The sequence below is a fragment of the Acomys minous genome (genome assembly GCF_964271855.1).
Source record: "Acomys minous genome assembly, chromosome: 10".
In the NCBI taxonomy this organism is placed as follows: domain Eukaryota; kingdom Metazoa; phylum Chordata; class Mammalia; order Rodentia; family Muridae; genus Acomys; species Acomys minous.
Window position 1 is genome coordinate 30,794,628 of NC_140491.1, and position 26,442 is coordinate 30,821,069.

The following is a 26,442-nucleotide window of genomic DNA, read 5'->3' on the forward strand; positions in this document are numbered from 1 at the left end:
TAACTTTGGCAATCTGTTCTAGTCTTCTGGCTCCTTCTCATTCTCTGGCCTATTCTGTCTTCACCTGTGTCTAGCTTGTTCTCTTTTCAACCTGTCTCTATAAAACTCTCCCTGTAAAACTGCCTCCTCCTCCTCTCACACTGCAGTGCTCTCTCTTTCCTCTCTGTTCTCCTAAGAGTTGGGCATATCCTAGTCTGTCAAGTCTTTCTCTAATTCATCAGCATGTGTGCTGCTATTTTATAACATGGGTGGTTCCTTCTACAAACCAACTTTAGCTTCATTGTTTAGGATTAAAGGTATGTAGTAAAGGCATGTCAGTATTCCAGCCAGAGTAGCCATGTTGCTGGATTAAAATCCCTCTACAGGAAAGGGTGGGTCTTTCTGTAGGAGCCAAAGCGCAGAGGAAACCAACCACAAATTGCCTCCCACATAAAGCAAAAATGAGTTCCACTCTTATGAATTCATTTTTAAACTTTCCTTTATGAAAAACAGAACATGTAACACACATAACAACAGAGAGCTGTGCCTTCCTTACCTAAACTGGCAAGGATCCAGCCCAGCAACAGGGAGAGGTCTGTGTGAAAAAGATGGGGTGAGCGGGGTGAGCTGGGCCCCCTCTAAATCTTGGTAGTGTAGACTTAGAAGGAAGGTGTGTTTATGTCCCATGGCACAAAAGAGACTGGACCGAGGACTACAGAGCCAATGTGTGTGCCGTTGTCTGTGCGGCAAGCGTGTGTATACTGCAAGCTGTATGCTACTGACAGACAGACCAACCCAGGTAGCCAGAAGAAAGATGCACCTGGCTTGAGACCACTTCCTGGTGCTTCCCCTTGGGTCAGTCCAAGCCCAAGGCCCTGCTGGCCTTCTTGGCATTCAGGAAATTCTTTTTCTTCCTGGGAGGAACACGCAACGAGATCTCAGGCTCCTGCGGGCTTCGGAATACAAAGATCTTCTCTCCTGTGTTTAATAGGTCCATGGTGTCTGCCCCTGCGATGGGGATGGGTGCCAGTTCTCCAATGGGCTCTAGGGACAGGTGTGGCCAGCTTCCTTTCCCAGGGAACATCACCCTTTCCTGGACAGGAACGTATATCTTCTTCAATAAGCTGCATAGGGGAAAGAAGGTCAGATTCTGCATTCTGGGGCCATGCTGTCTCTCCTTATTATTCTGACATTTCCCCAGGAGGCCACCCCTTTAGGTACTGACACTCCAAATAAATGCCTATTTCATTTTATTTTTTTTATTTATATGCCTCTGTGTGTGCCAGGTTTGTATACTGTCCACGGAGGGCAGAAAATGTCAATGCATCCCCTGGAGCTGGAGTTACGGGCTATTGTGAGCTGTTCAATATGGGTGCTGGGAACCAAATTCCAGCCCTGTCAAGAGCAATGCTGTAGTCACTCACTGTTCTATTACTGTGAAGAGACACCCTGACCAAGATAATCCTTACAAAAGAAAGCATTTAACTGGAGATGTGCTTACAATTTTAAGGGTTTAGTCCATTATCATCATGGCAGGAACACGGTGGCAAACATGGTGCTAGAGCAGTAGTGGAGAGCTACATGGTAACCCTCAGGCTAAGAGAAGAGAGAGAGAGAGAGAGAGAGAGAGAGAGAGAGAGAGAGAGAGAGAGAGAGAGGAGAGAACTGGCCTGCTTTGGGCTTTTGAAACCTCCAAGCTCACCCCCCAGTGCCACATTTCTTCCAATAAGGCCACAGCACTTAATCCTTCTAATCCTTTCGAATAGTGCCATTCCCTGGTGACTAAGAATTCAAATATATGAGTCTATGGGAGCTCATTCTCATTCAAACCCACCACAATCAGCAAACGCTTTTAACCACTGACCCATCTCTCCAGCCCTAAGTACCATTAGTAGTAGTAGTAGTAGTAGTAGTAGTAGTAGTAGTAGTAGTAGTAGTAGTTGTAGTTGTAGTAGTTGTTGTTGTTGTTGTTGTTGTTGTTTTTCTCTTCCCTGGTCACTGGTTATGAATGAAATCTGAGTAGGGTATACTGCTGGCCACCTTCACTGGCTCATAGTGTGAAAGGCTCAGAAGTCTCGTGAGCCCACTGTACACTGTTAGCTTGTTGCCCAGGGATATTTGCACTATGGAAACAGGCAGCGTTCCCTCTGTCTCCACTACGCACCCACCAGATCTCTGTTAAACACTTAAAAACATACCCCACAGATCTCACCCTGGAAGTAGGCTACAGACAACTGTGAGGAGCTGGGTAGAACGTATCTAAGATAGAATGTGGCAGGCTTAGGAATTCTCCTCATGACACATCTTCTGGAATTCTGTCCCTGGAGCCCTGGGTGTCACTGTTGCTGTTGTAACTGTTCCTGGGAGCTATATGTGACCTTAAAGCCACAGGATGCTCTCCTGGATCCAAGGAGTATAGTGAAAGGCCAAATCAATAGGGTCCACCTGGGAGCTCGCCGGCCCTCCCTGAGGTGCTGTGTAAGTTTAGCTCCACTGCCATCACTTCCTCATGCTAAACCTGGGAATTGGTTCTCTCTGCCATCATCTGTTGCTGGAGGTTGGGACCAAGGCCTCTCATCTTGGTACCCACTCTATGCCATCAGCACAGCACAGCATGGGTGCATGGGGAACACCTTACAACTAGGCAGATCAATGCCCTTTCTGGTTTGGACTTGAGTTGAATTCTCCTGTCCAACATCCTGATGTTATTTCTTGGGTGTTGTATTCTGTTATCCAATCTATTATCAATAGCTCTGTGTTTTCCATACCAGACAGTCCATGGCATGCAGTCTCAGGACCTTCAACTCTGAGAAACTACAGAAGGGCAGGGCTTAGACAGTCACAGATTCCAAGTAAACAGAGGGTGATACTTTTTAAGCCAGCTGCATTACTTTGTGTGTGCATGTATGTGGTATACGCGCATGTTCCTCTGGGTGCATACACATGTGTATATGCCTGGAGAGGCCAGAGTGACGTCTGGTGTTATCCACAATCACTTTGATTTTTGAAATAGGGTCCCTCCTTAAACATGGAGCTCACCAATTGGCCAGGCTGGCTGACCAGTGAGCTCCAGCAATCCTCCTGTCCCTGCCTCCAAAGGATTGGCATTATAGGTCCTTGCCACTGTGCCCGGCATTTAACTGGGGAGGTGGGGATCTGAACGCAAGTCTTCATGAATGCATGGCAGGCACCTGACGAACTGAGCCACCACCCTAGTATCAGAATGTCACTTTTTAAGCCACTACGTGCCACTTAGGGTGACATTTTTCTAGTGTCCTCTATTTGGAACTACAGGAGACCCTTGATCTTCGGCCTGTGGCAATGTGAAATGGCCTGCCCTCCCTTCTCTCTGAGATCTCTGTGCAGAGATCACAGCCAAGAGAGACGGGCACCAGCTGGGAAGAGGCGAGCTTGGATGTTCGAGCAAGTGGAAAGTGAGTTTGACAGCCCCAAACCCATGCCCCACCCCACCCCACCCACACACTCAGCTGCAGTCCTGGGCCTCTGCACTGGACCTCCCTAGGGACCTTAGGGACCTCCCTGAGCTTTGGTTTTATCATCTCCACTTTATGGAAGGTTCGGGGTAACAAGATGCAAAAGGGATTTGGGAACAGTAAAGTCTGAAGAACTCTAAGGAATTATTCTTTTTCTAATTATACCTGATTAAAACCTGCTATTAGCTAAAATAAATACAGTAATTAAAACGCTAATAAATGTTAAGAGAACATTCTCCTGCTGAGAGCTACAGGCTTTTCTTCAGCTTTTAAAGTAAGACCAAGAACAGGGCGTGTTGCCTTCTGGGAAAGAACTTTTCCACTTTTCCTATCCCCTCTCCATAGCAACCTAGCCATGCCCTCGCAGGCCACCCCCACCTCCCTGGCCCCCCACACCTCACCTCTCCTTTTTCCTGCGTGCCCAGAGCATCCTCTCCAGTCCTTGACTCACCAAATCTGCTCTCAGCCTGCTGTCCAAAGCTTGCCACCAGCTCTGGTGTTTCCTGATGCAGAAGGAAGGCATTACAGTTTTAAAATGAATCAAGCCTAATTAAAAAAAAAAAAAACCCATGGGGCTCCACTCCTGGAGGTGGCCTCTGGCTGCCACCCAGAACCCTGAAAGATTTGTTGAGTTGGCACTCAAGCCTGCTCCACATGTAATTTCTGCCTGTGGCAGGGTAACATACGTGGAGGGTAACATACGTGGAGACGGACAGCATTAATCAGGCAGAGGCAAGCTGTACAAAGAAGGCTGCCCTGTGGGGGTGTCCTAAGGGCACGCACTAAGTCCTGCATCCCCTGTCCCCAGGGTGCACACTCAATGTAGGCAGGATTTTCTCTTATGTTCCGCAGAGTCCTGGTGCCAGAGACACAGGAACACACTCAGAGCTTGGAGGTGTGCTGTGGATAGAGGAACGCAAACATGGAGTCTTGGAAGCTGGCCAGGCAGAGTGTTGGAAGCTGCCTGGCTGTGTAACTCCAGGCTGAAGAAAGGGACAGAGGCCTTGGGTTCAAGCCTGCACAGAACTGAGAGAGGCCTGTCACTCCAAGCTACTCAACTAGGGATGGGGACAGTTGCTCTTAAGAGTCCATTACCTCCTAGGAAGTAAAGAGCATTCTGATGGCCACCCTTCCTGCAATGGACATGGGTGGGGGAGGCTCTCCGAATCTAACATTGTCTCTCAGGACACCTGCTCTTTCCCTGTTGCCGTCCATCTTCTATTGTTTAAAATGCAAGACTCTGAGCTCATGTGATGACCAGGTCCCAGAGTCCCAAGAGTGACCGTTCTATCTTCAGGACCTGACCAGGAGCCGGGGTGAAGAGAGGGGAGGTGCATGTCATCTCATGACAGCCATCTGAGTCTTCCAGGACCCCAGTCCAGCCTGTCAACCCCCTCACAGCCTTGGAGATTAGCTGGCCTCAGTATGTAGAGACTACAGTTACGGAACCGGGAGCCACAGCCACAGCCAGTCTCTGACAACACCCACAGCTGGCCTTTTGAGATGCTCACTTCCAGCTTTCTGGTCACATCGGTCTTCAGGCACCCGGTCTTCAGAACACACAGCTGTCCTCTGGCCACAGTCATTCAGTCAGCTATATCAATGGCCAGCTCTCTTACTGTACTCGCACCCACTCTCCGGTCTCACCCGAATCTGACTCGGATAACCCTGCTAGACCGCACGCACGAGGACAGCTCTTCCGGCCTCTAAGGCTCCTGCCTTGACCCAGCCTTTGCTTCACTCTGACTTCACTCACCACAGCCTACTCTTTTTGTCTTCTGCCAACTTAAGCTTTTGAATCAAAGTTTACCATTGATGAAAAGAGACTGCCCCTTTTTGTCAGGAAAAGCAAAGTCCCTCAGGACACCTGCTCAGGCACACTCCGGGCCATGCCAATAGCTTCCTAGCTGCCAGGTGCCCATCCTAGCTGCCTAAGGACCCTGACTGAGCTTGGGGTTCTGAACAGGGTCTTCTACAATTTTTCAATCTGTTTACTCACCTTGTGGTCTGGTTACCATAGATTCTATTCTTCAATGTCACTGCTAAGAGCTCCCCAAACCTGCCCCACTGGAAGTTTCCTCCTTTTACTTATTTTATACACACACACACACACACACACACACACACACACACACACACACACGCACACACATTGTGAGTATGTGCATGCTATGGTAGGAGGACACAGTATGTTCGGAGGATAACTTTGCAGAAGATGGTTCTCTCCTTCCAGTCCAGGAATGGAACACACGGTTTTCAGACTTTAGGACTTTGTGAAAAGCATCTTCCCAGCCTTGTCGTTTGAGGAGCTTTTTCTGACTCAACTCAGACCTGGATCAAAGCACTTAATAAACGCCCTTAAGGGTGGGTATGTGACGAGAGAGAAATGGGCCCCAACTGCATATTCCAGAACAGGGGACAGTCACACCCACTATGCCATACTGTTGGTGAAGTCACCAAAACTAACATCTAGGAACATGTCAGCGAGAAACATAATGTTCAGATTCATAAAAACATCAGGAAGTGCAGTCTAACTAGAGGCACAATATCCAGGTACAAGTAAGGAAACTTGCTCTGCTGCAAGGGTCCGAACAGCAGACAGTGAGGATGTGCACACAGCACGCACACTGAACCACAGCATAAGCCTGTCCACCCTGACCGAAGATGGCTTCACTCGTATTCATTCTGTGCAGGTGGGCTGGGAACAGGCATTCAACAGAAATGATTCTTTGAAATCTGAACTTCAGCCTTCTCCAGGCACCTTTGGAGTGCAGGCTGCAGGAGGGGCAGCTCTCCCATGAGCCACAGGAGACACTCAACATGTGAGCCCTGCAGCTGGGCCCAGACTTTGGACACATGAGGCACATTAGCCACACTGTCCACTGAAGATACATTTATAATCCATTTGTCAGAACATAACCCCATTTTAAATTGATGAACAATAGCCAATTCATATTACTATAAGCCAAATATACATGCATACATGCAAGCACACACAAATACATTTCAATGCACACCAAAACACACACACACACACACACATACACACACACACACACACACAATCATAAAACTTGGCAGAGAAACATGCTACAAAAGAAGAAATATAATCAAATGCTAATAGCGATTTTTTTAACCATCAGGAAAGCCATAAATACTTTCTTCTGTTTCTCTCTATGCACTTTTAATATCTTCTTAATGGAATGTTTAATAAATATTCTAATGGCCCTAGAGAAATGTATGTTCTTGAGGCTGGAAGTTGGTGATAAAAATAGAAAGTCCTGGACCAACTACTCAGAGCTACTAAGACTCGAGCTCTGAGCAGCAAGGGCCAGAGCAATCTTCTTCTTTCTTCTTCCTCTTCTTCCTCTTCTTCCTCTTCTTCTTCCTCTTCTTCCTCTTCTTCCTCTTCTTCCTCTTCTTCCTCTTCTTCTTCTTCTTCTTCTTCTTCTTCTTCTTCTTCTTCTTCTTCTTCTTCTTCTTCTTCTTCGGAGAGTCAAACCTGGCTTTTACAGGTGGTAACCGCCACCACCTCCCCCCCCCCCACCTAACACACACACACACACACACACACACACACACACACACACACACTCGGTACCCAAAGCTCACCTCCTCTTGCCCTGCTCAGCCTGCTCCCCACCGCTCTCATTCTCTGCCGCGTGGGCTGAGTGCTTGTCACCAACTGTATCCAGCAGGGCCAGCAGCTGAGGGTGAGACGCTGCCGGAAGCACCACACTCAGGAGCCGGAGCAGTGTGCTCCCGGGCACCATTGTCATCCTTGAGAGGTACGACACCAGCCTCAGTCCCTAGGGGAGTATAAAAGGGAAGAAATTCAAGCCTTTTTGGGCCCCCTCTAGGCAAGCCGCGCTGCAATATCTAATTCATGACATTCTCAAGGTTTTCGTTGTCCTGGGGCGATAAATATTTCAGTGGTTCAGCCTAGAAAACATTCTGAATTCACAAAGCTGTCAAAAGAAATGTCTTTGGTCAGCAGCCTTGGCACCCACAATGTCTCTAATAGCTCCCCAACCCCTTCCAAGTTAGCTCACTTCAGTGGAGCCAGAAGCATGGCACAGGAGCCGCAGCCGGCATCACGGCAGCTAGGCATATGTCTCCATCTCCTCCGCCACCTCAGGGAGACCCTTGGGATAATGCAAGCTCTGGGAACAGCTGAGTGTCCGTATCCCAGGTGACCAGGAACCACTGCTCCACTGACACATGAAAGGCCACCCAGCAACAACAATAAAAAAAGGAAGGGTTGCTGAGCTCACAGACTCTGTGATAGGTGGAAATAGTCTGTCTCCACAGGACACAGGCTGCGTGGAGGAAAGATGGCAAACAGACCTGTGGCTGCTGGGGTTGGAGACAGTGAGTGTGGCAGTGGCTTACGGAATGACATACAGGGAAGTCTCTGCTGGGTTGGATAGCTCTGTGTCTTTGCTGTGGTTACAGGGCCCCACTGTGATAACAGGACAGAAAGCTGTATAAATGTTTCATACCAGAAACAAAAGGTGGACGGAGTAACTTTCTATAACCCTAATAGGCCAAAATGATTTCAAAGTGAAAAGCTCTAAAATGCGCCAAGTGTGCGCCTCTCAGACCTTGCGCTGGACACCCAGCCCCACTGGACCAAACGCTAAGTGTTTGGGCCATGCCTTTATTTCCCTTTGTGCTTCAAATTTCTCCTCTGTAAAGTGAGACTACCATTACTGCTGCAAAGGGTTTGTCGAGGACGCAGTGAGCTGGGCTTTGCCCAGTGTGGTAGCCCATGATTATAATCCCAACACTCAGGAGGTGACACAGGGGAGTGCCATGAGTTTATTTTATCCAGTCTGAGTGTTACCCTGCCCAAACCCCCAAAAATTAAACAAAGAGTGAAGGGTTCTCCAAGTGCCACCAGGACCTGAATAAACACCTTTCCTCCCAGTTGCTGGGTGACCATTGTTGACCCCCCTGCCCCCCACCCCCCCACCCCCCCACCCCCCCACCCCCCGCCAACCAGAGCCCTTCCCTGATTTTACATGGCAATGCCTGGGGGAAATAGTTTGGTGTTCAGAAAAGCCAACCAGAGGTGTGAAGACTCTGATCGATTTGTGTGTGAAGAAAGTTCATGAGTGGGCAGAGGGACGATAGGAGGAGACGGAGAGCCCACTCTATCTGCCCTGCTGGGGTGAAGGACAGTGGTTATGAGAATGATTGTTATAAGAATTGCTGTTACACTGTAGTGTGTAGGGAACATTGACAGGAAAGACACAACAGCCAGATGAAGCCATCTCAGGCCTCACTGTAAACAGGGCATGGTGACAGTAAGGGGACTAAGAGGCTCAACAGCATAGCTGTCATCAGGTCGGGACCCGGGCTGATTGTGAGCCTAAGGTTGGACTATCCTCATCTGGCTCTGAGAATGGGAAAACGTCCACGGATGGGGACGGGCCCTCTCACCTGGCTGCACAGGCTGGACATGGTGTCAGCCTCCATGCTTTCCAGAGCATCTTCTAGCACCGCACTGTTCTGCCGCTCCTCTTCCACCCTAGAGCGAAGAGAAAATCCAGAGGTCCAGCCGGGCTGGAGGAGCTAAGCCAAGGCCTGTGCAGCTAGTTGTTTCAGTGGCATTGGCTGGCCTGCGATCTGGCCAATCCCTGCTCACCTGGACCACGTCCTGCAGAGTGCAGGAGGCTGACAGAGGAGCGGAACTGCTGTGAGCTGAACAAGAATGGTTCTGTGGCTCTCGGATGCTCTGCGGAACCTGCTCTAAAAACTCAGTCTTGGCCCTCCTAGAGCCAGGAAGACCAATACCTAGGGTCCACATCTGTCCTACCCTGGGCTGAAGCAGAGCCAAAGACACTGCAGATGGCCAGACAGCCCTCCTACTCTGGTGGCACGGCCAGCTGGCACCTTGCTTAGGCTTGTCCCACCATGTGGGCGAGGCCACAGATATGGCCCACAGCCCCACTGGTTATCACAACCCAAGGCTCATACAGGTACAACTCAAACCCAACCCCTGTCTCCCGAAGATTCTTTCAGGGAGCAGAAGAGCATCATCATCATCATCGTCGTCCTCATCATCGTCGTTGTCGTCGTCATCATCGTCACTTTTTAAAAGTCCCATCCTACATCAAGTCAACACATCTGTGCTCACCCCTCTCTGACAGACAGACATTCAGCATGCTGCCCCCCAATCAGTTAATTCCATGCAGTAAAACTGCACTTTAATGTTGTGCATTAAACACGGGAAACAAACTCAAAATCACTGTAGTCTCCTCACCCAGAAACCAAATGGAGTGCTTCCTCCAGTTAATGTGTGTGTTTCTAAAAACCCAGCCAGTGTATGCTGCGTACAGTTTCTATCTGCTACTTTACACATAGATACCATAGTCACAGCGGGGAGTTAGGGAGCAGCAAGGAAAGGTATTTCTCTAGGAGCACTGAGACACCACAGGCAAAACCTAATTGTGTGATGTTAATTGTGAAAAAAAAAAAAAGCAAAGAATAAACATGGTTGGGATCTGTCTGTTTTTCATCTCTACAGAGGCAGAGCCTACAATTCTACAGCTCAGTGAAATCGGAACAGACCCCTTCCTATGCCAGAGCTACGTCCTGGCTCTGACGCTGTGCCACAAGGGTGTTAAGATGCTACCAGGTGGTGAAGCTGGGTAGGGACATGTGGGACCTCTTTCTAATCTCCTCTAATTATTTGAAAATAAAGTTGAAAAGGAGCCAGCTGTGGTGGTGCACGCCTTTAATCCCACCTCTTTGGAGGCAGAGGCAGGTGGATCTCTGAATTCAAGGCCAGTCTGGTCTACAGAGTGAGTTCAGGACAGCCAGGGCTACACTGAGAAACCCTGTCTTGAAAAAAAAAAAGTTTAAAGAAGCCTTTTGAAATGACGGCACAGCAGGTAAAGAGACTTGCCACCAAGCATGAGGACCCAAGTTCAAGCCACAGGACCCACATAGTAGAAACAGAGAACAGATTCCTGAAAGTTATCCCCTGACCTCCATACATGTGCTGTGGCACATACATGCACACACATACACATACACTCATACAACACACACAAATTGTTTAATGTTTTAAAAAAGTTAAAAAATCTCAGTGATATTTAAATATATATATTTATTTATTTATAATATATATATTAGAAGACATTAAGGAAGAAGAAAGCTGGCGTGTTTCAACAATAGCAGAGCATAAGGATGTTGCCTTAGGAAGGAAGGTGAGAGGCCAGGTCCCCCAGGCCAGAAAGACGCCACCACACCAGTCCCACTCCAAGTGAGAACTACCCACTTACCTCTGCTGATGCTGTTCCAGTAGCTTCTGGCCCTTGTTCAGGGCCTGCCGCAGGATGGCAGACACCTGCCTTTCAGGGTCCATCTCCCCAGGTTCGCTCAGCCCAGGCCCATCAGCCGCCCACTGCTGCCAGCTCTCCAGGACGTGCTGCTGCTCAGCTACTTCCTGCTGCACCAGCCGGTCCTCCACCCTCCTCTCCAGTTCCTGCAGTTCCTGCAGATGAAGGAGCCACCTTGAGTCCCACTGACGTCAAGCATTATGGAGGTGACTGAGGCAGCATGGCAAGTCTCTTAATGGCTCTGTCTCCAGAGGGGTCAGGATGCCCATCTTTGGTTAAACATCCCTGAAGCTGAAGTTAGGTTCTGGCCAAACCAGAAAGGAAAGCACCCGGCCACCAAGTATACTCACGAAGGGTCTGCGTTTTCAAAGGATCATGACTACTATAGCATCATTTACATTGTGCTTTTTTTTTTTTACCTCCCCGCCATTCCCACAGACTTATGAGAAATGTCCTAAAAGGGAGAACAGAGACACTATATATTTGAGACATCTCATGCTATGACTATGCCACACACCTCATAAGCATTCATTAAAAAAATGTATTTTAAACCCACGACTCAGAACCCTCTAAGGTGCTACTCCCCCACTTTGAGACAGCCTACTCCAGTCTCTCTTTTGAGTTCATGATTCGCCTTACTAAATTTATTTCTGCTTAAACTTCTGAGCTTCTGGAATGAATTCTTTCAGGAAGTAAGACCCAGAGACCTCAACAACAGTGCTTCACAAGAGGTTTCTCCTGCTCTACGTTTCAGATGCTGCTCATGTGCCCTGGACATTAGCCCAAGCAATGTTGGCTAATAGTAACACCACCTTTCCTTTTAATCTCAAGGTGCCTAAGAGCAGCGATGCTGGGTAGCTGAGCTGGAAGTGTGAAAGGTCAGGCAGAATCATCCGACAGAGTGACTGGAGCACAGAGGCAGTGACACACAGGAAGCCAGCTTGTTGGGCTTGGAAGTGGAGGCTCAGTGAGTGACATGGAGCTGCAAGTACAGCAAGGACCATGAGTCTGGGGTTGTGTCTTCTCTCTGAGTAAGCCCATGCCGTTTAAAGTTGCCCATCTTTTCCACATCTTCTTACAGTTAATTTCACAAAAAGGCAATCTAAAGTGTTCACTGAATGAGATGCACACCACGGACTCTCCTTAGGAATCGTTTCTTCCAAAGCTTTTCATTTCATGCTTTTTAAGTTCTCCAAATGCTTAACAGCTAAGGAGCTCATTACAACGGGAAAGTACTTGGCACAGACAATCGCAGTGCAGAATGCGACTCTCATAGAGAACGGAGAAGCCTGCCTTCTCTCCCCGCGCAAAGGGGGAAGGTCCAGCCTGTCCACTGCCTCACCTCCAACTAAAGCATGCGTGGTCTGATTTTTCTGTCGGTTGCTTCTGATGTGAAATATACCGGCTTCTCCCCTTGCAGGCAACTAGGATGGGAAGCTCTCACATTACCTAAAGGAGCTATGGATGAAATGGTAAAGGCAGGTGCTGTGTTCCCTAGGTAGCCAAGACGAGGTGGGGCATCTGAGGTGAGCAGCACTGGCATCTCAGGCACTCAGATGCCTCAGGGTGTCCAAATGCTCTAAATGATCTCTCTAAATTTCCTGGGTTTTTTTTTTTTGAGGAGGTTATATGTTTTAGGTTTTTTTTTTCTGAGACAGAGTATCTCACTACATAGCCCCCATTTTCCTAGAACTCCTTCTGTAGACCAGGCTGGTCCTGAACTCACAGAGATCTGAGTGCTGGGACTAAAGGCATCCACCACCATGCCTGGCTGCCTTTCCATCTTAAAGGCTCTTCTCTTCCAAGTAGAATTTGGGACACTGGTCCATCTCCATGCCAGTCACCTCCAAGCAAAACACTTGTTATGTGTTTTGACAGATGCTCTGTGGAGGCTTCCTCCTGGCACTAATTTTCTGAGGAGTTTCATCTTGAGTGGATGTTAAAGTGCACTAGGACCTCTGTATGTGGTGAAATGGTCATGTGGGTGGTTTCCTCACTGTCTAGCCTGTTAAGCAAGTAAGTTTTGTACACCAATGTCCTCATGTTAAATTCTTGTAAATTCCTTATGTTCCTGAAACAAACAAACAAACAAGCAAACAAGCAAACAAAAACAAAAACATCAAAAAGCAAAAATCTCAGCCTGGCCATGATGGATTAAATTATTCTAACAGGTGGATGGGTTATGTTAATCACTATTTTGCACATAAAGTATTCAACTGTGTTCACACCTTCAGCTGTTCTGGTTGGTACCACCTGGGTCTCCTGTTGGTGTCTAGGTTATCTGAGAATAATAAAACAAGGTAAATGGAGGGGGGTCTTCATTCCAGCATAAGGAACATGTGAGCACAAACGTGACGTTTTGAGTGGGAATGGCCCTCACAGGCTCATATGTCTGAACACGTGTTGTCCCCAGTTGGTAGAACTGTTGGGCAAGGATTAGAAGGTGGGGTCCTGTTAGAGGAGGGGCAGAGTATGAGGTTTTTAAAGACGCATACTGTTTCCAGTGTCAGCTTCCCACTTGTGAACCAAGATGTTTCCACCACCAAGCCTTTGCTCTGCCACCATGCACTCTAACCCTTTGAAACAACCTAGTTAAGTGTTTTCTTTTGTAAATTGCCTTGGTCATGGTGCTTTGTCACAGCAATAGACAACAGACACTTTACGGTCTCCTGGAGACAACCTAAGAAATACCAGGGCTGGATGTATTTGTGGCAGTAAGAAAGTAACTTCTTTTCATGGTTTGGAGATAAAGTGTGCTTCCTCCAGGCTCCTGTGTTGAAGGCTGGACCTCGGCTTGTGGATTGATGGCTGAGGTATGAGGGCGCTGAACTAATCAGCGTGTGATCTGCTCATAGGCTTATAACTTGGTGGTATTTTTAAGAAGTGCGGAAGCTAAGAAGCAGGGCCTGGCTGGAGGAAGCAGGCCACTGAGGGTGCGCCATCAATAAGGCTACCTCTTGCTCTTGGCCACCTCTAGCTATCTTTGTCTGCTTCCTGGTCACCATAAGGTGAACTTCTCTGTTCTGCCAGGTACTCGTCCCAGGATGCTGTGCCTCACCACAGCCTGAACGCAGTAGAGCCAGCCAATTGCAGACTAAAGCCTCTCAAGCCATGAGACCAAGTGAACCCTTCCTCCTTTATGCTTCATCCATCTCGTACTTCCTCACAGTGGTGGAAAATGCTAGCACGCTTCCAAGCAATCTCATTTCTGGCATTAAGACTATACACATATTTTTTTTTTATCCTACCAGAGTCAGCTTTTATCGATTATATTTATTTAGAAAACTTCCCATTGTATTTATCTTCAAATCTATCTATATAATATTCTTTAGAGTATTCCAATTTTAAACGCTCCACTGCATGTGTGGCTATATTCCTTTAAAATCTCTACGGTATTTATTTGTCCTTTAGCCTAGTTTTAATTGTCAACCTTACCAGAGATCTGCGTATTTTATTAGGTTTTTAATTTTTTCCCAAGTACCCCACTTTTTATTTTATTAATTCTCTCCATGTCAGTTTGGATTTATACCTTATTTATGCTGCACTCCTCCATATGGGCTTATTTCTTTCTGCCCAAATTGAAATGTTTCATACACACACACACACACACACACACACACACACACACGCACACACAGAATATATATATTCCATCCACCACTCCCTCCCTCCAATCCCCTTAGTGCCCTTATCTCCCAGCCAGCTTCATGTCCTTTTTAAAAGATACATGCATAACCTTTGTGATGAGCACTTCTTCTTCTCTGATGGAGGTTTAGGACATGAATTCCCCTCTAAAAAGCTTTCACCAAATGCTACACATTTTGATATACCGTAGATACATCTTTTAAAAAAGACTTCATGTATTTTGAACTTTTTTTTTTTAACTTCTTTGACCATGGACCTATTCAGAAGTATAGTTTGATTTTTTTTTATAGTGGTCTCTTTAACACATTTGAGTGTAGTTGCTCTTCGTCAAAAGAAGTCAAGATGACATCAGACAGTCAGTTACCCATCATGGCTACAATGTGTGCTGCAGAGTGCTTCTACAGCTTGCTGGCTGTGGTTTGCATGGGGGTGTGACAGCAGCCCTCACCCTCAGCTGTCTGCCTACACCTTCACTCACACTTCAGAAGCATAGGCTGTCACCTTCCCCATTGAGCTGACGTTTCCCACCTCAAAGATTATGGTGATTTGAAGGAAAATGGTCCCCAGAGGCTCATAGAGAATGGCACTATTAGGAGGTGTGGTCTTGTTGGAGGAAGTGTGTCACGAGGAGGGGGCGCTTTGAGGTTTCAGAAGTTCAAGCTAGGTCTAGTGTCACTCTCTCTTCCTGCTGCCTGCTATCTACATCTACATCCAGATGTAGAGCTCTCAGCTCGTCTCCAGCACCATGTCTGCCTGCATGCTGCCATGTTTCCCACCATGACGATGATGGACTAAACCTCTAAACCATACAAGCCAGCCCCAACCAAATGTTTTTCCTTTGTAAGAGTTCCTGTGTGGTGTCTCTTCAAAGCCATAGAAACCCTAACTAAGACAATGACAGATTCACCAATTTTGCTCTGGTCTAACCAGTTTACTTTTGTTGTTTTGAGAATTTTAGGAAATATGTACAAGTTTTACCAAGTAGGTAAAATTTTTTTAAATCAGTTTTATATTATCGTTAGCTTCTTTAATAAATTACATACAGAATTACTTTGCATCCTATGCTGGTAATCTGAACACTAAATTCTTCAGCGAACTTAATGTCATTTTTTTTATTGTTATTATTGTTTATCCTGTGCCTAGGTCATCTGGACTGGCTTATGTATGCCTTTTTTATGTGACTTTTTTTTTCTCAAGGTATTGTGGCCATCTGAACTTAGTCTGTGGATTTCCTAAGGTCCCCACAGAGAATATTCTTCCCTGGAGAGGATGCTTTTGGACAGAGACAGTCAACTCACTTAGAACAAGTTCAACTTTTTTTATCATCCTGTGTGAGCTGTGCTCCTCCTGGGTTCCTTCCTCATGGTAGCACAGCACTGCTTTAAACTTCACACTCAGGGTCTGCTCTGGCCTGGAGCAGGCTGGAGACACCTCTGCTCTCAGACTCACACCTCACCAGGACACGCACAGCCTCGTCTCCTTATCCTCACAAAGTTACATTGCTGGATCTAAGGCCCAGCAGCTGCCTGTGGAAGAGCTAGCCTCTGTCTGGCTCTGTCTTCTCTGTGAGCCCAGTGTGCATGAGACACAGCCACTGGGAAACCTCCATCTTCTCCAGTTCACAAAGCATGAGAAAGCATGTGCATTTTGTGTATCCACACTTGGGGATTTGGGGCTAGAATTTCTATAATGACCCCACTTCTGTACCAACCCTGATTAACTATTAGAGGGCAGGACACATAGGTTTACCAAAAACAATCCTGGATTGTTCAGACTCCTCTGCTGTTTGTTCCATGTTAAAAAAAAAAAATCACAGCTTACAGCCTTGGCAAACTCAACTGGAACTGTCTCTGAGCTTGACATGTCTGTCAAAGTCAGAAATGGATTTGGTTTCGGGCCTCTTCTGGTAGCCAGACTGTCTCATAAGGAGACATCTGGCAGTTTCTTTACCTGGGAACTGAGAACAGCAATAGCACAGCTCAGCAGTTACTTGAGACAATGTGTGACAAAGAGCTTACCCAGGGCAGTGCAAGACTACAGTTGTGACTGATGCTGCCTAAGGGATAACACTAAGAAGCTCGATTAAGTATGGAAGTGTCAGTCAGACCATGGAGGGTCATATCGTCTCAGCGCTTGCCTGCCCGCCCAGGGCTTCAGTAAATGAGACCTTTTTCCTCACTGGAAGCTATTACTGTAATTCATGGGATTAAAAAAAAAACCCATACATACTCTCAACCCTTACCAAAGAAGCTATATTTAGTTGCAGATGGTGGTCAACACAGAGACCCTCAACTGGCATTGCAAGAGAGACTCTAGAATGTTCCAGCCTAAACAGGACATCTGTATCACTCCTACCCTCCCGAGACTCAGGGATCACTTTGGAAGAGGAGGCTGAGAGATAGTAAGTCCCAGGAAGGTAGATAAATACAAGGAGAGACTTTTCCAGACACAGCAAGTCAGCTGCACGTGACCTCACAGTGATTGTGACAACATGTGCAAGACCTGAGAAAGCTCAAGGCAGACAAAATTCTCACATGTAGGAGAGAGAGAGAGAGAGAGAGAGAGAGAGAGAGAGAGAGAGAGAGAGAGAGAGCGCAAGCCCCTGGTAGGTTGATCGTACTTTTGTAGAGAGTCACGCATCAAAGAGTATATGGGGAGCACAAACTATACTTGGTGGCTTGAGGGGAAAAAAAAAGACACCAAGTTGGGTGGGTAGATCTGGGAGGAATTGGGGGAAGGGGTGAATATGATCATAATATGTTGGATGAAATTCTGAAAGAATTAATAAAATATGAGGGAAGAATCCACATATCAGTGCTAGAGGGATGGCTCAGTGGTTAGGAGTATGTGCTGCTCTTCCAGAGGGCCTGAGTTCAGATCCCGGCACCTATGTCTGGCAGCTCACAACTGGCTATAACTCCAAGCTCGGGGAGCCAGTGCCTTCCTCTGGCCCCCATCAGCACTTATCCTCGTGTGCATATAAGCACACACAGACACACATGAATATAGTTAAAAATAGAATAAAAATTAAAAGAACACCCACTAGTAAAGGACCCAAAATTGGTCCTCAGAACTGCTTTACCACAGCTTTTGTTTCATGGAGACAGTTCCTTAGCCTGAAAGAACATAGTAAGTGGGGGTGCCGGTGACACTTGGAATTAAACACACAGCCTGAGGTACTTGGTGTGTGCCCTAATTGAAAGATGCGTGGTGTGCTTTCTTAGAATCTGTGAAGAGACACTGCCAATGAGGACTCAAGCCTAGAAAGGAAGAGGCATCCAGTTCCCAGAGTGTGGAGATTCAGAGGTATCTATTTAGAGGTAAAGGGGTCATCACTGGAGAGGGCTGGACTGGCTAAGGCATAGTGCTCTTGTATAGTTAGTAAGTCACCTTAGTTGGTCCCCACTTCATATACGGACATGTGGTAGAAACCAATTCTATGCCTAACAAAATACCAGGCAGCACAAGGAGCCATTGAGGCAAGTACCCCTTCCTACCGCCAACCCCGCTCACCCACCGGGCTGTGCGACTCCAGGATCTGCACGCAGGCTGACTTGGTCAGTGTCTCCGACTCACTCAGCTCTCCCAGCAGCAGGTCTTGAATGCTAAGCAGGGCGGTGTAGACTGAGAGGGTCTCAGCAGCCCGGGCTACCTTCTGGAACTGCAGAACCACAAGGGACTCAGCAAAGCGTGCCTCCTGGGCCTCCAGCCTCTGGACCCTCTCCTGGAGCAACTCCCCTCGCACCTGGGGAAGGGGAAGAAGGACCAGAGGACCTTAGGAGGCTGTGAGGGAGGAGAGAACCCATAGTCTCGCAGAGAACACAAGCTGAGGACCCTGCCTTCCCCGCAGAGAACAGCAGCCCAGGCTCAGTGCCCGTCACCATCTGTGTATTTTCAGAGGTGAGCAGACCTGGTTCTGTCCACTGCCAGCCCATTCACAGGCTCCCTGAATCCTTGGGGGGATGGAAGATAGTCTGCACCTGTCCCAGGTCTCAGCTACACCGAACCCTCAAGGCGCCTCCATTGGGGTTAGTGACTTTGCTCTGAGGTGGACTCCATCTTCTCCCTGATGCTTGCCCCTTTGGGTCTCTGGCCGCTCCCACCCAGCCCCCTCGTTCTTCATGCTGTCTCTTCTCTGTGTTTCCATACTCCCCTTCCCCCCCCCCCTTACCAGCCACTGTGTTTCCATGCAGGAGGGCCCCTCTGGCTCAGCTGTTACCTCAGCACCTGTGTGTCTGGTCTCTACTGCCCTTATCCCTTGCATTTTCTTCTTTGTATTATTTTTACATGTGTGTGCGTGTGTGCGTGTGTGTACACCACATAGTACATGTCAAGGTCAGAGGGCATCTCGTAAGTGTCGGTGCTCTCCCTCTACCAGGTGGGTTCCAGGGATGGTACTCTGTCTAGTTCTTAGGCTTGGCAGCAAATGCTTTTACCTGCTGAGCTGTCTCTCTGAGGGCCATGCCTTTTTTCTTTCTTTCTTTTTTCCCTTATATTCCCCTCCTCAAACCGGTAACCCTCCTGCCTCAGCCTCCCATGTACTACCAACACACCCCATATGCTTCCTACACAGACACTGTAAGCTTACTCCCTGAGCCTTGGAAAGCTGGTCACTGTGCTCTCATCGCCAACTCAGAAGACTAAGGGGCTAATCAAAAAGAAAGGTGGACAGTCCACATCTCTTCCAAGCTTTTCATTTTATCTTTAAAGTTTCTAGAATTTCATCCACGATAACTAAAAGGCAGGAGCATGACCACTGCCAGAAACGGATGAATGGATAAATGAAATACATCCACAGGGCATGACAGGATTTGACAAGGGACAGGAAGGTAACTCATTGGAGTGAGCCTTGAGAGAGTTAGGCTTAGTGAGAATTATCAGTCACAAAGGGACAGATACTGTGTGGTCACACGCAGTGCAGAACTTTGGTTTCCAGGGGCTAAGGTGGAAGCAAACAGGGAGCTTCTTTGGAACTGGTGTGGTGCTTCAGTTTTGCAAAATGGAAATTTCTAGAGCTGATGGTGGTGATGGCTCAGGACAGTATGAACACACTTTAATACCAGTGGCCTTACCACTTTAATACCTGAGCCCTTAAAAGTGGTTCTACTGGTAAATATTCTGTGGTATGATTTAACACAATAAATAAAAACAAAAACAAAGCCCATGGGCCTTGTCCTGCCATGCAACCTCTTTTAATATTTATGTTTGTACCTGATGCTTCTGTAGAGTCGGTAGGACAAGACAGTAAGCTGAAGCTGAGACTCACATCCCTCTCATGCTCAGCCCCCATGTCTCCAGGAGAATGCAGTCCTCTTTGAGAGGCTCATGCCTGCCTTTCCAAAAGCACCACGGCTTTGAAACATGGAGGGGTCGGGGTGAGTCAGGACACAAACAAGAGAAGGAGAGTGCTGCACCCTGGAGGGACTTTCAGAGGCTTCTGGCCACAGAGAACACACACAGGAGAAAGTCTGCAAGGATGACACTTGTGCATAGATGCATGCTTTGCCACCCCCCACCCCCACCCCCGCCAGCAGCAGGGGCCAGAACAGCACAGAGCATCAGGGCGAGCATAACACTTCCAAGAAACATGGGCTTGTCAGGGAAAGGCAGGCCAGATTCTCAGGACTGGACACTAGACCCAATCTTTGTCCAGTCTGGAGAACCAGGTACCCATCCCGGATGGGTTTCCAAGGTAACTGAAACTAAATAGGTAGAAGCTAAGAGCCAGCCAAAGAAGATGGGCTGTTCTATCAGAGCCTGGAAGTTTTTCCAGAAACTCTGGGCTTCTCACTCAGTCTCTGATATGCCTCCCCACCTTCTATCATGTGACTGTTTTCTGACCTCCACTACTGAAACTACCTTCCTTCTTGGACCCTAATTTAAAGGACACATATTTCTACCCTGTCTTTTTTTTTTTTTTAATTGTGAAACATGCTTTGTATCAAAGAGTGAAGTCCTGTATCCAGGAAATGGCCAAAAGACACACTGACTGTGTGTTTTCCCTTAAGTTTCCAACACTAAAGATTGTTCTGACCTCCTTTCCCAGGTGAAGATACAGCCCTTGACCAGCAGGAAGTAGTTACAAGAATGACAGCCATATCCATTTTTTACTAATCTGCTAGAAACTAAAGTCAGGAATGTTAGCCAGAGTCACACCATCTTGTTAAGCTCCCCCATCCTCGTTGAACAAGAGAATTTATGAAACTAAAGTTACTCGCTCTTCCAGATGGTTCCCTGTCAGTAATCGCCAACCATGAGAGATGCTTTTCCATCACTTGACATCTTTAACTACTGCTCACCTTAATTCCTTTGTTCCCCTAGTAATGGACCGTCAGGCAAATCCTTTCTCTTTTCTGCACTATACCCACCTTCTCTGTCTCCCAAATAAACTCTAAAAACTGACTTAAGAAACTACATACAAAAGATTCAAAAACCTTCAAATGTGATCAGGTTGCACGTGCTGTCAGATGCCCCCATGGTCATGGTAAAAAAAAATTACGGAGAGATTCCTCTCTAACACTCTGAGGGGAGAAAGACGTGCCATCTCTGCTAATCTCTGTTCCAAAATACAACCTGCAGACAGGGCTCATCGGAACAATCCATGCAGGTTGTAAAGGTCATGCGTTCTGGGTCTAGACAAATGTCACTGGATTCAACAGTGAGATTCCAAGTAAGATGGTAAATTTATTAATGTTGCTATGTCTCATGATATTGCCAATGCAAAGGGGGTTCTGTGGGTTTTTTGTTTGTTTTGGGGGTTGTTTGTTTATTTGTCTTATTGGGCTTTTGGTTGGTTGGTTTGATTTTCTTTCTTCTTTCTTTCTTTTTTGAGTGGTGGGCAGCTATGAAATGAGGTAGGAGGTGGAGAGGATCTGAAAAGAGTTGAGGGAAGGGAGAGAATATGACCCAATTGTATTATATGAAAAAAACTAACAATTACAGAAAGAAAAAGAGAGGGGATTAACAACAACAATAAAGTAAAAGAGGCTGGTAAGTGGGACAAGGAGGTGGTAAAAGAAAGGAAGAATAAAGACATTCTTTGAGAAAAGGGACATGGTAAGGCTTTGTCCTAAATTAAGATGGATGGATGCTTCCAGAACTGAAAAGGCAAAGACAAAGAGACAATGCTCCTGGGCCTCAGGTCTGAGTAAGAGCCACCTCATGGGGAAACTGCCCTGACCAGCAGAAGGCAATTGCATAGAAAATATCTCCACTTCCTTTTCCAATTATCTTAAAAACAGTCAGGAAGGTTAGCCATGGTCATGCCATTTGTAAAACTTCTCTCTTTGGTTTAGAGTAATGACAATTCCTGAAACTAAAGTAAATTGGTTTTCTAGATTTTTGCTATCCCAATTCAGGTAGCCTCCACTGACGGCTGACCAGGAGAGATGTTTAACCTACTCACCTTATTTCCTTAGCCTTCCTAACAATGACCGACCATGAGCCAAAGAGGAAAGGTGTCAGTCTCCTCCCCATACCCTCTAGCCTGTAAGTGGACAGCGGTCTCTGCTTCCTTATGCCAGCAGCAGATCTCTTCAAGAATAAAGCCTGGGATGTCATTGAGTTGTTGGTGCCTTTGTAGACCTTACAAGCTCCTTGAGCCTCTGCCTTCCCAAGGCACAGTGCCCTGTCAGCAGGGAGACAGCGTGCCCTGAGGGACAGCTTCAAGTTATTGCAAGTTAATACCTTCAATGTGATGAAAGCGCAAACCCTTTTGTATATGCCTTAATAACACCCGTGGACAGGAAATGTTTGAAAAGGCTTTCCACAATCTCCCTTTCTTTCTTTGGAAAGCTTACTGTGTTAATTCCAGCACCTGGTGAGATTACATCTCTATATCAGGTTTGAATCCTTGAGGGGGAGAATCCTGGGTAAGGACAGATTTGCATATCTATGTGGTATTAATGGCTGGCTTTCTTACATATTCATGCATCTCAAATAATAGCAACTCGTTTGAGAACAAGGCCCTGCTAAACGTTCTTATTTCAAGTAGGAAGTTCAAACAACTTCCTTGCTCCGTTTCCCTGACAGTACTAGAAGCTCGAGGAAGCCCCTTCTGTGTCCCAAGATGCCCTTCATGGTCCCATGGTCCCACAGTCCCAGCTCTTCATGGGATTCCAGATGACACCAGTCCTTACCAGGTCTAGGAACAATCAAATGGAGATGTGAGGGCGTGGCACCAGCAGGGCCTTCCTCAAGTCCACGGACCTCCAGGATCAGAAGAGGGGCACAGTGAGGTGCAGAGGCCCCAAAGAACTACCATGAGGGGACCTACACAGAGAACGAAGGCTCCCACTGCCCTGTGCCCTGCTCCTCACAGCACTGGGCGGAAACAAGCAAAATCAGAGGAATCTGAGAACTTCACCTGCCAACTCAGCCCAGCTGGGCCAGCAATTCATTCCACAAACACTCCTTTTAGCCATTACCTTCTGGGCTTTGCCTCCTAGTATCACCAAAATTCCCCCCAGAACGTTTTAACACACCATTGCTTTTGTTCGTGTACTGCTCAGTTAGGTCAGAGGACTACTGCTCATCTTCAGCCAGCCTACTGTAAAGCATCCTTCTCTCTGCTCTCCAGGCACACCTCTGCTACACTGCTCTTACTTCCATGTCTTATCTTCTTTCTCTCAGCTCTATCCCCTCCTCTTTTGGCTTCTCAATTATAACCATCTGTAGCTTTAACAATCTCTAAAGTGCTGTTAGGGCAGGATCCCAACTTTCCACCTTCCATCCCCAGCTTCTTTACCCACCTCATTCTTCTTCTTTACAAAGTAGTTCAAATAATTAATCCTTATCCCTAGCCTACTATTTCCCTCCCACTTCTAATCTAATTAACTAAAATTGCAGTGGGTACCATACTGTCGCTGCTGATAGCAGGCTGTTACATTTGCATATTGCTAATATCCAGCAGTTAGCATCCTGCCCAGGGAGTGATGTACAGCTTACAGAGCTCATGGACTGAGGAATTATTTTGTGAGCTACACACTCAACTCCACCAGGTCTCACACTTGAACACTGTAAATACTCCACTAGAAAAAGAATAACTGATTTTTAAAAAGCAACAGCAGTTGTGTAAATTCCAACAGTAGCCCACAAAACTATTATTATTATTTTATTATTATTATTATTATTATTATTATTATTATTATTATTATTATGTTTTTTCGAGACAGGGTTTCTCTGTGTAGCCTTAGCTGTCCTGGACTTGCTTTGTAGACCAGGCTGGCCTCAAACTCAGAGCGATCCACCTGCCTCTGGCTCCTGAGTGTTGGGATTTAAAGGCATACGCCACCATCACCCGGCTCTTCCAGAAATTATTAACCCTACAGTGATGGCCTCTAGGAAGAGTGAGTTAAAGGAAATTCAAGATACAGAGTTCGAAACAATGATAATAAGTACATTCAAAGAAATCAAAAAGGAAAAATGAACCCCTAATGAAGTGCAAAATCAAATAGCTGAACAAAATAAAGGAGATAGTGATGCGATGTGAAAGATGAATTCAGCAGAGACAGAAATCTGAAGGAAAAACAACCCCAAATGCTAGGGGAAAAAAAGTCAATAAGTCAAATAAAAAGCTCCCTGGAAAATGTCAGCAGCACAATGAGTCACGAATGGGGTAGAATATTGAGCCTGAAGACAAGAAGGAAGAGCTGGAGCCATCCAACAAGCACAGAAACAAAGCAAGACTAACAATGGGGATTTCAAGATACACAGACTCCCTGAAAAAAACTAAACCAACATATAATAGACATAGGAGAAAAGTATCGTTCTAAAGGCATAGAAAACATTTTCAAGAGAATAGTAAACAGAAATTTTCCCAGAGTTAGGAAAAGAGGTTAACAAACCTACAGGGATTTAAACCACACCACTGAATGACAAACCGGTCCTTGAAGAACTCAAGAAGAAAATAAAAGCATTTCTAGAATCAAGTGAAAATTAAAAAATTGCCAAATACAGTAGGCAATTAGGACTCCAAACACACAAAACCAGAAAAGGACCCCCCCTCATCATATAATTAAAAAAAAAACCACTAAATATGCAGAACAGAGCTCATATTGGAAGCTGCAAGACAGAAGCACATATATAGCAACACACCACAGTAGGCCCAACAGGACATACACAGCAACACACAGTAGGCCCAACAGGACAAGAAGGAATGGCTCAAGCGAAACTTTGAAACCCACGAGGCCTGGAAAGATTATTTCAAGTTCTGAAAGGCAGCACCGCCAACTGAGAGAACTCTACCCAGAAAAAGTTATGTCATGGCTGAATGAAAAATAAGAAATTTACACTATAAGAATAGGTCAGAGGAACTTATGATCATTAAGCCTGCCCTGCAGAAGACGCTTGAAGAAATTCCCTTGGGGCTGAAGAGAGAAACAATTCCATCTACGAGACTAAAGGGAAGAATAAACCACTCTAGAATAAAAGCCATGCAAGGGAACAAAACCAAACACCACAAAGGCAGCAAAATGGCATGAACCAATGCACACCCCTTTTTTCAATAACTCTGAATGTTAATGGTCTCGATTCCCTAATAAAAAGGCACAGACTAGCAAATTGGATCAAAAGGTAGGAGCCATCGATTTGTTGCCTCTACGAGACACGTTATAATTATAATAGACAGGCCCTACCTTAGGGTGAAAGGATGGAGAAAGGTGCGACAAGCAAGTGCGCCTGGGAAACAAGCAGGTTTCATTGTTCTAGTACCTGAAAGGATGTACTTCAAATCAAAACTAATGAGAAAATATGAAAGTGGCAACTGATAAAGAGAATGGCTATCTGAAGACATTAAGATTTTAAACACACGAACACAGGTCCATTCAATCCCATAAAACAAGTGCGACTGGATGCAATGCCATAGATTAACCCCAGCACAACAGCAGTGGGTGGCCTCACTACCTCACTAGCACCAACTGACAAGTTATCCCACCAAAATAGAAAAGATATATGAATTAAATGACAGCAAAGACCAAACGGACTTAACAGACATCTCCACAATATTCCATACATACACTGCAGAACACACATTTTTCTCAGCACTCCATGTAACTTCCTCCAAAATAGATGATGTATTAGCACACAAGTCAAGTCTCAAGAAATAACAGGTCACCAAGAAGAGACCTGATACCCTATGAGCATATACAGGGGGAGGAGGTCCCCCTCAGTCACAGTCATAGGGGAGGGGAGTAGGGGGGAAGTGGGAGGGAGGGAGGAATGGGAGGATACAAGGGATGGGATAACCATTGAGATGTAATATGAATAAATTAATAAAATAAAAAAAGTTTAAAAACTGAAGATGAGAAAATCTGCTATAACAAGTTATGCAGTGTCTACATGTAAAAAAAAATTATGAAAATTGAAAAAATCCCTTGTGTTCTATCTGATCATAATAGGATATGAATAGAATAGAACAAATCAACAACACAGAAAATTTTAGAACATACATAAACTCACAGGGATTTAAAAAACACACCACTAAATGACGAATTGGTCGTTGATGAAATCAAGAAGAAAATAAAAGCATTTCTAGAATCAAATAAAAAATTAAAAAATATATCAAAACCCATAGGACACAATGAAAGATGTCTTAAGAAAGAAATGTATAGCTCCAAGTGCCTCCAGAAAGACATTAGAAAGATCTCAAATAAATGACTTAGCAATGTTCTGGAAAAGAAACAAGTCAAACTCCAGATCACTAGCGCAAAAGAAAACATTAATTTGGCAGCAGAAAATAAAGTGGAAAAAAAAAAGACCCGATTCTTGAAAAAGATAAACAAGATAGACAATCCTTAGCCAAATGAACCAAAAGGAAGAGAAAACGCAGATAAATGAAATTAGAGATGAAAAGGGAGCCACTACAACAGATACCAGTGAAACTTAGAAAAACGTACATTCCACTAAATTGGAAAATTTTTAAAGAAGTGGATGCATTTCTAGTATATATGATGTACTAAAATTATTCAAAGATGAGA

At 46.0% G+C, this 26,442-nt stretch overlaps 1 protein-coding gene across 8 annotated transcripts in view; it reads right to left on the bottom strand.

Annotated features, from left to right (window-relative positions):
* Positions 1-325: 325 nt before the first annotated feature.
* The window catches only part of EVC2 (EvC ciliary complex subunit 2), an 85,181-nt gene continuing 59,064 nt past the window's right edge, over positions 326-26,442 (bottom strand). For 2 of the 8 annotated variants that reach the window (XM_084799899.1, XM_084799897.1), the window contains exons 15-20: positions 17,985-18,212; positions 10,766-10,977; positions 8,919-9,006; positions 7,086-7,282; positions 3,875-3,976; positions 329-1,103 (exon numbers count right to left, since the gene is read on the bottom strand). In XM_084799899.1, coding sequence (XP_084656025.1) covers positions 836-1,103; positions 3,875-3,976; positions 7,086-7,282; positions 8,919-9,006; positions 10,766-10,977; positions 17,985-18,212 — 1,095 coding nt within the window. In that variant the 3' untranslated portion in view covers positions 329-835. Of the gene's footprint in view, positions 1,104-3,874; positions 3,977-7,085; positions 7,283-8,918; positions 9,007-10,765; positions 10,978-17,984; positions 18,213-26,442 lie in introns of all 8 variants that reach the window. The other 6 variants (XM_084799898.1, XM_084799902.1, XM_084799904.1 and 3 more) reach the window with 6 other exon arrangements.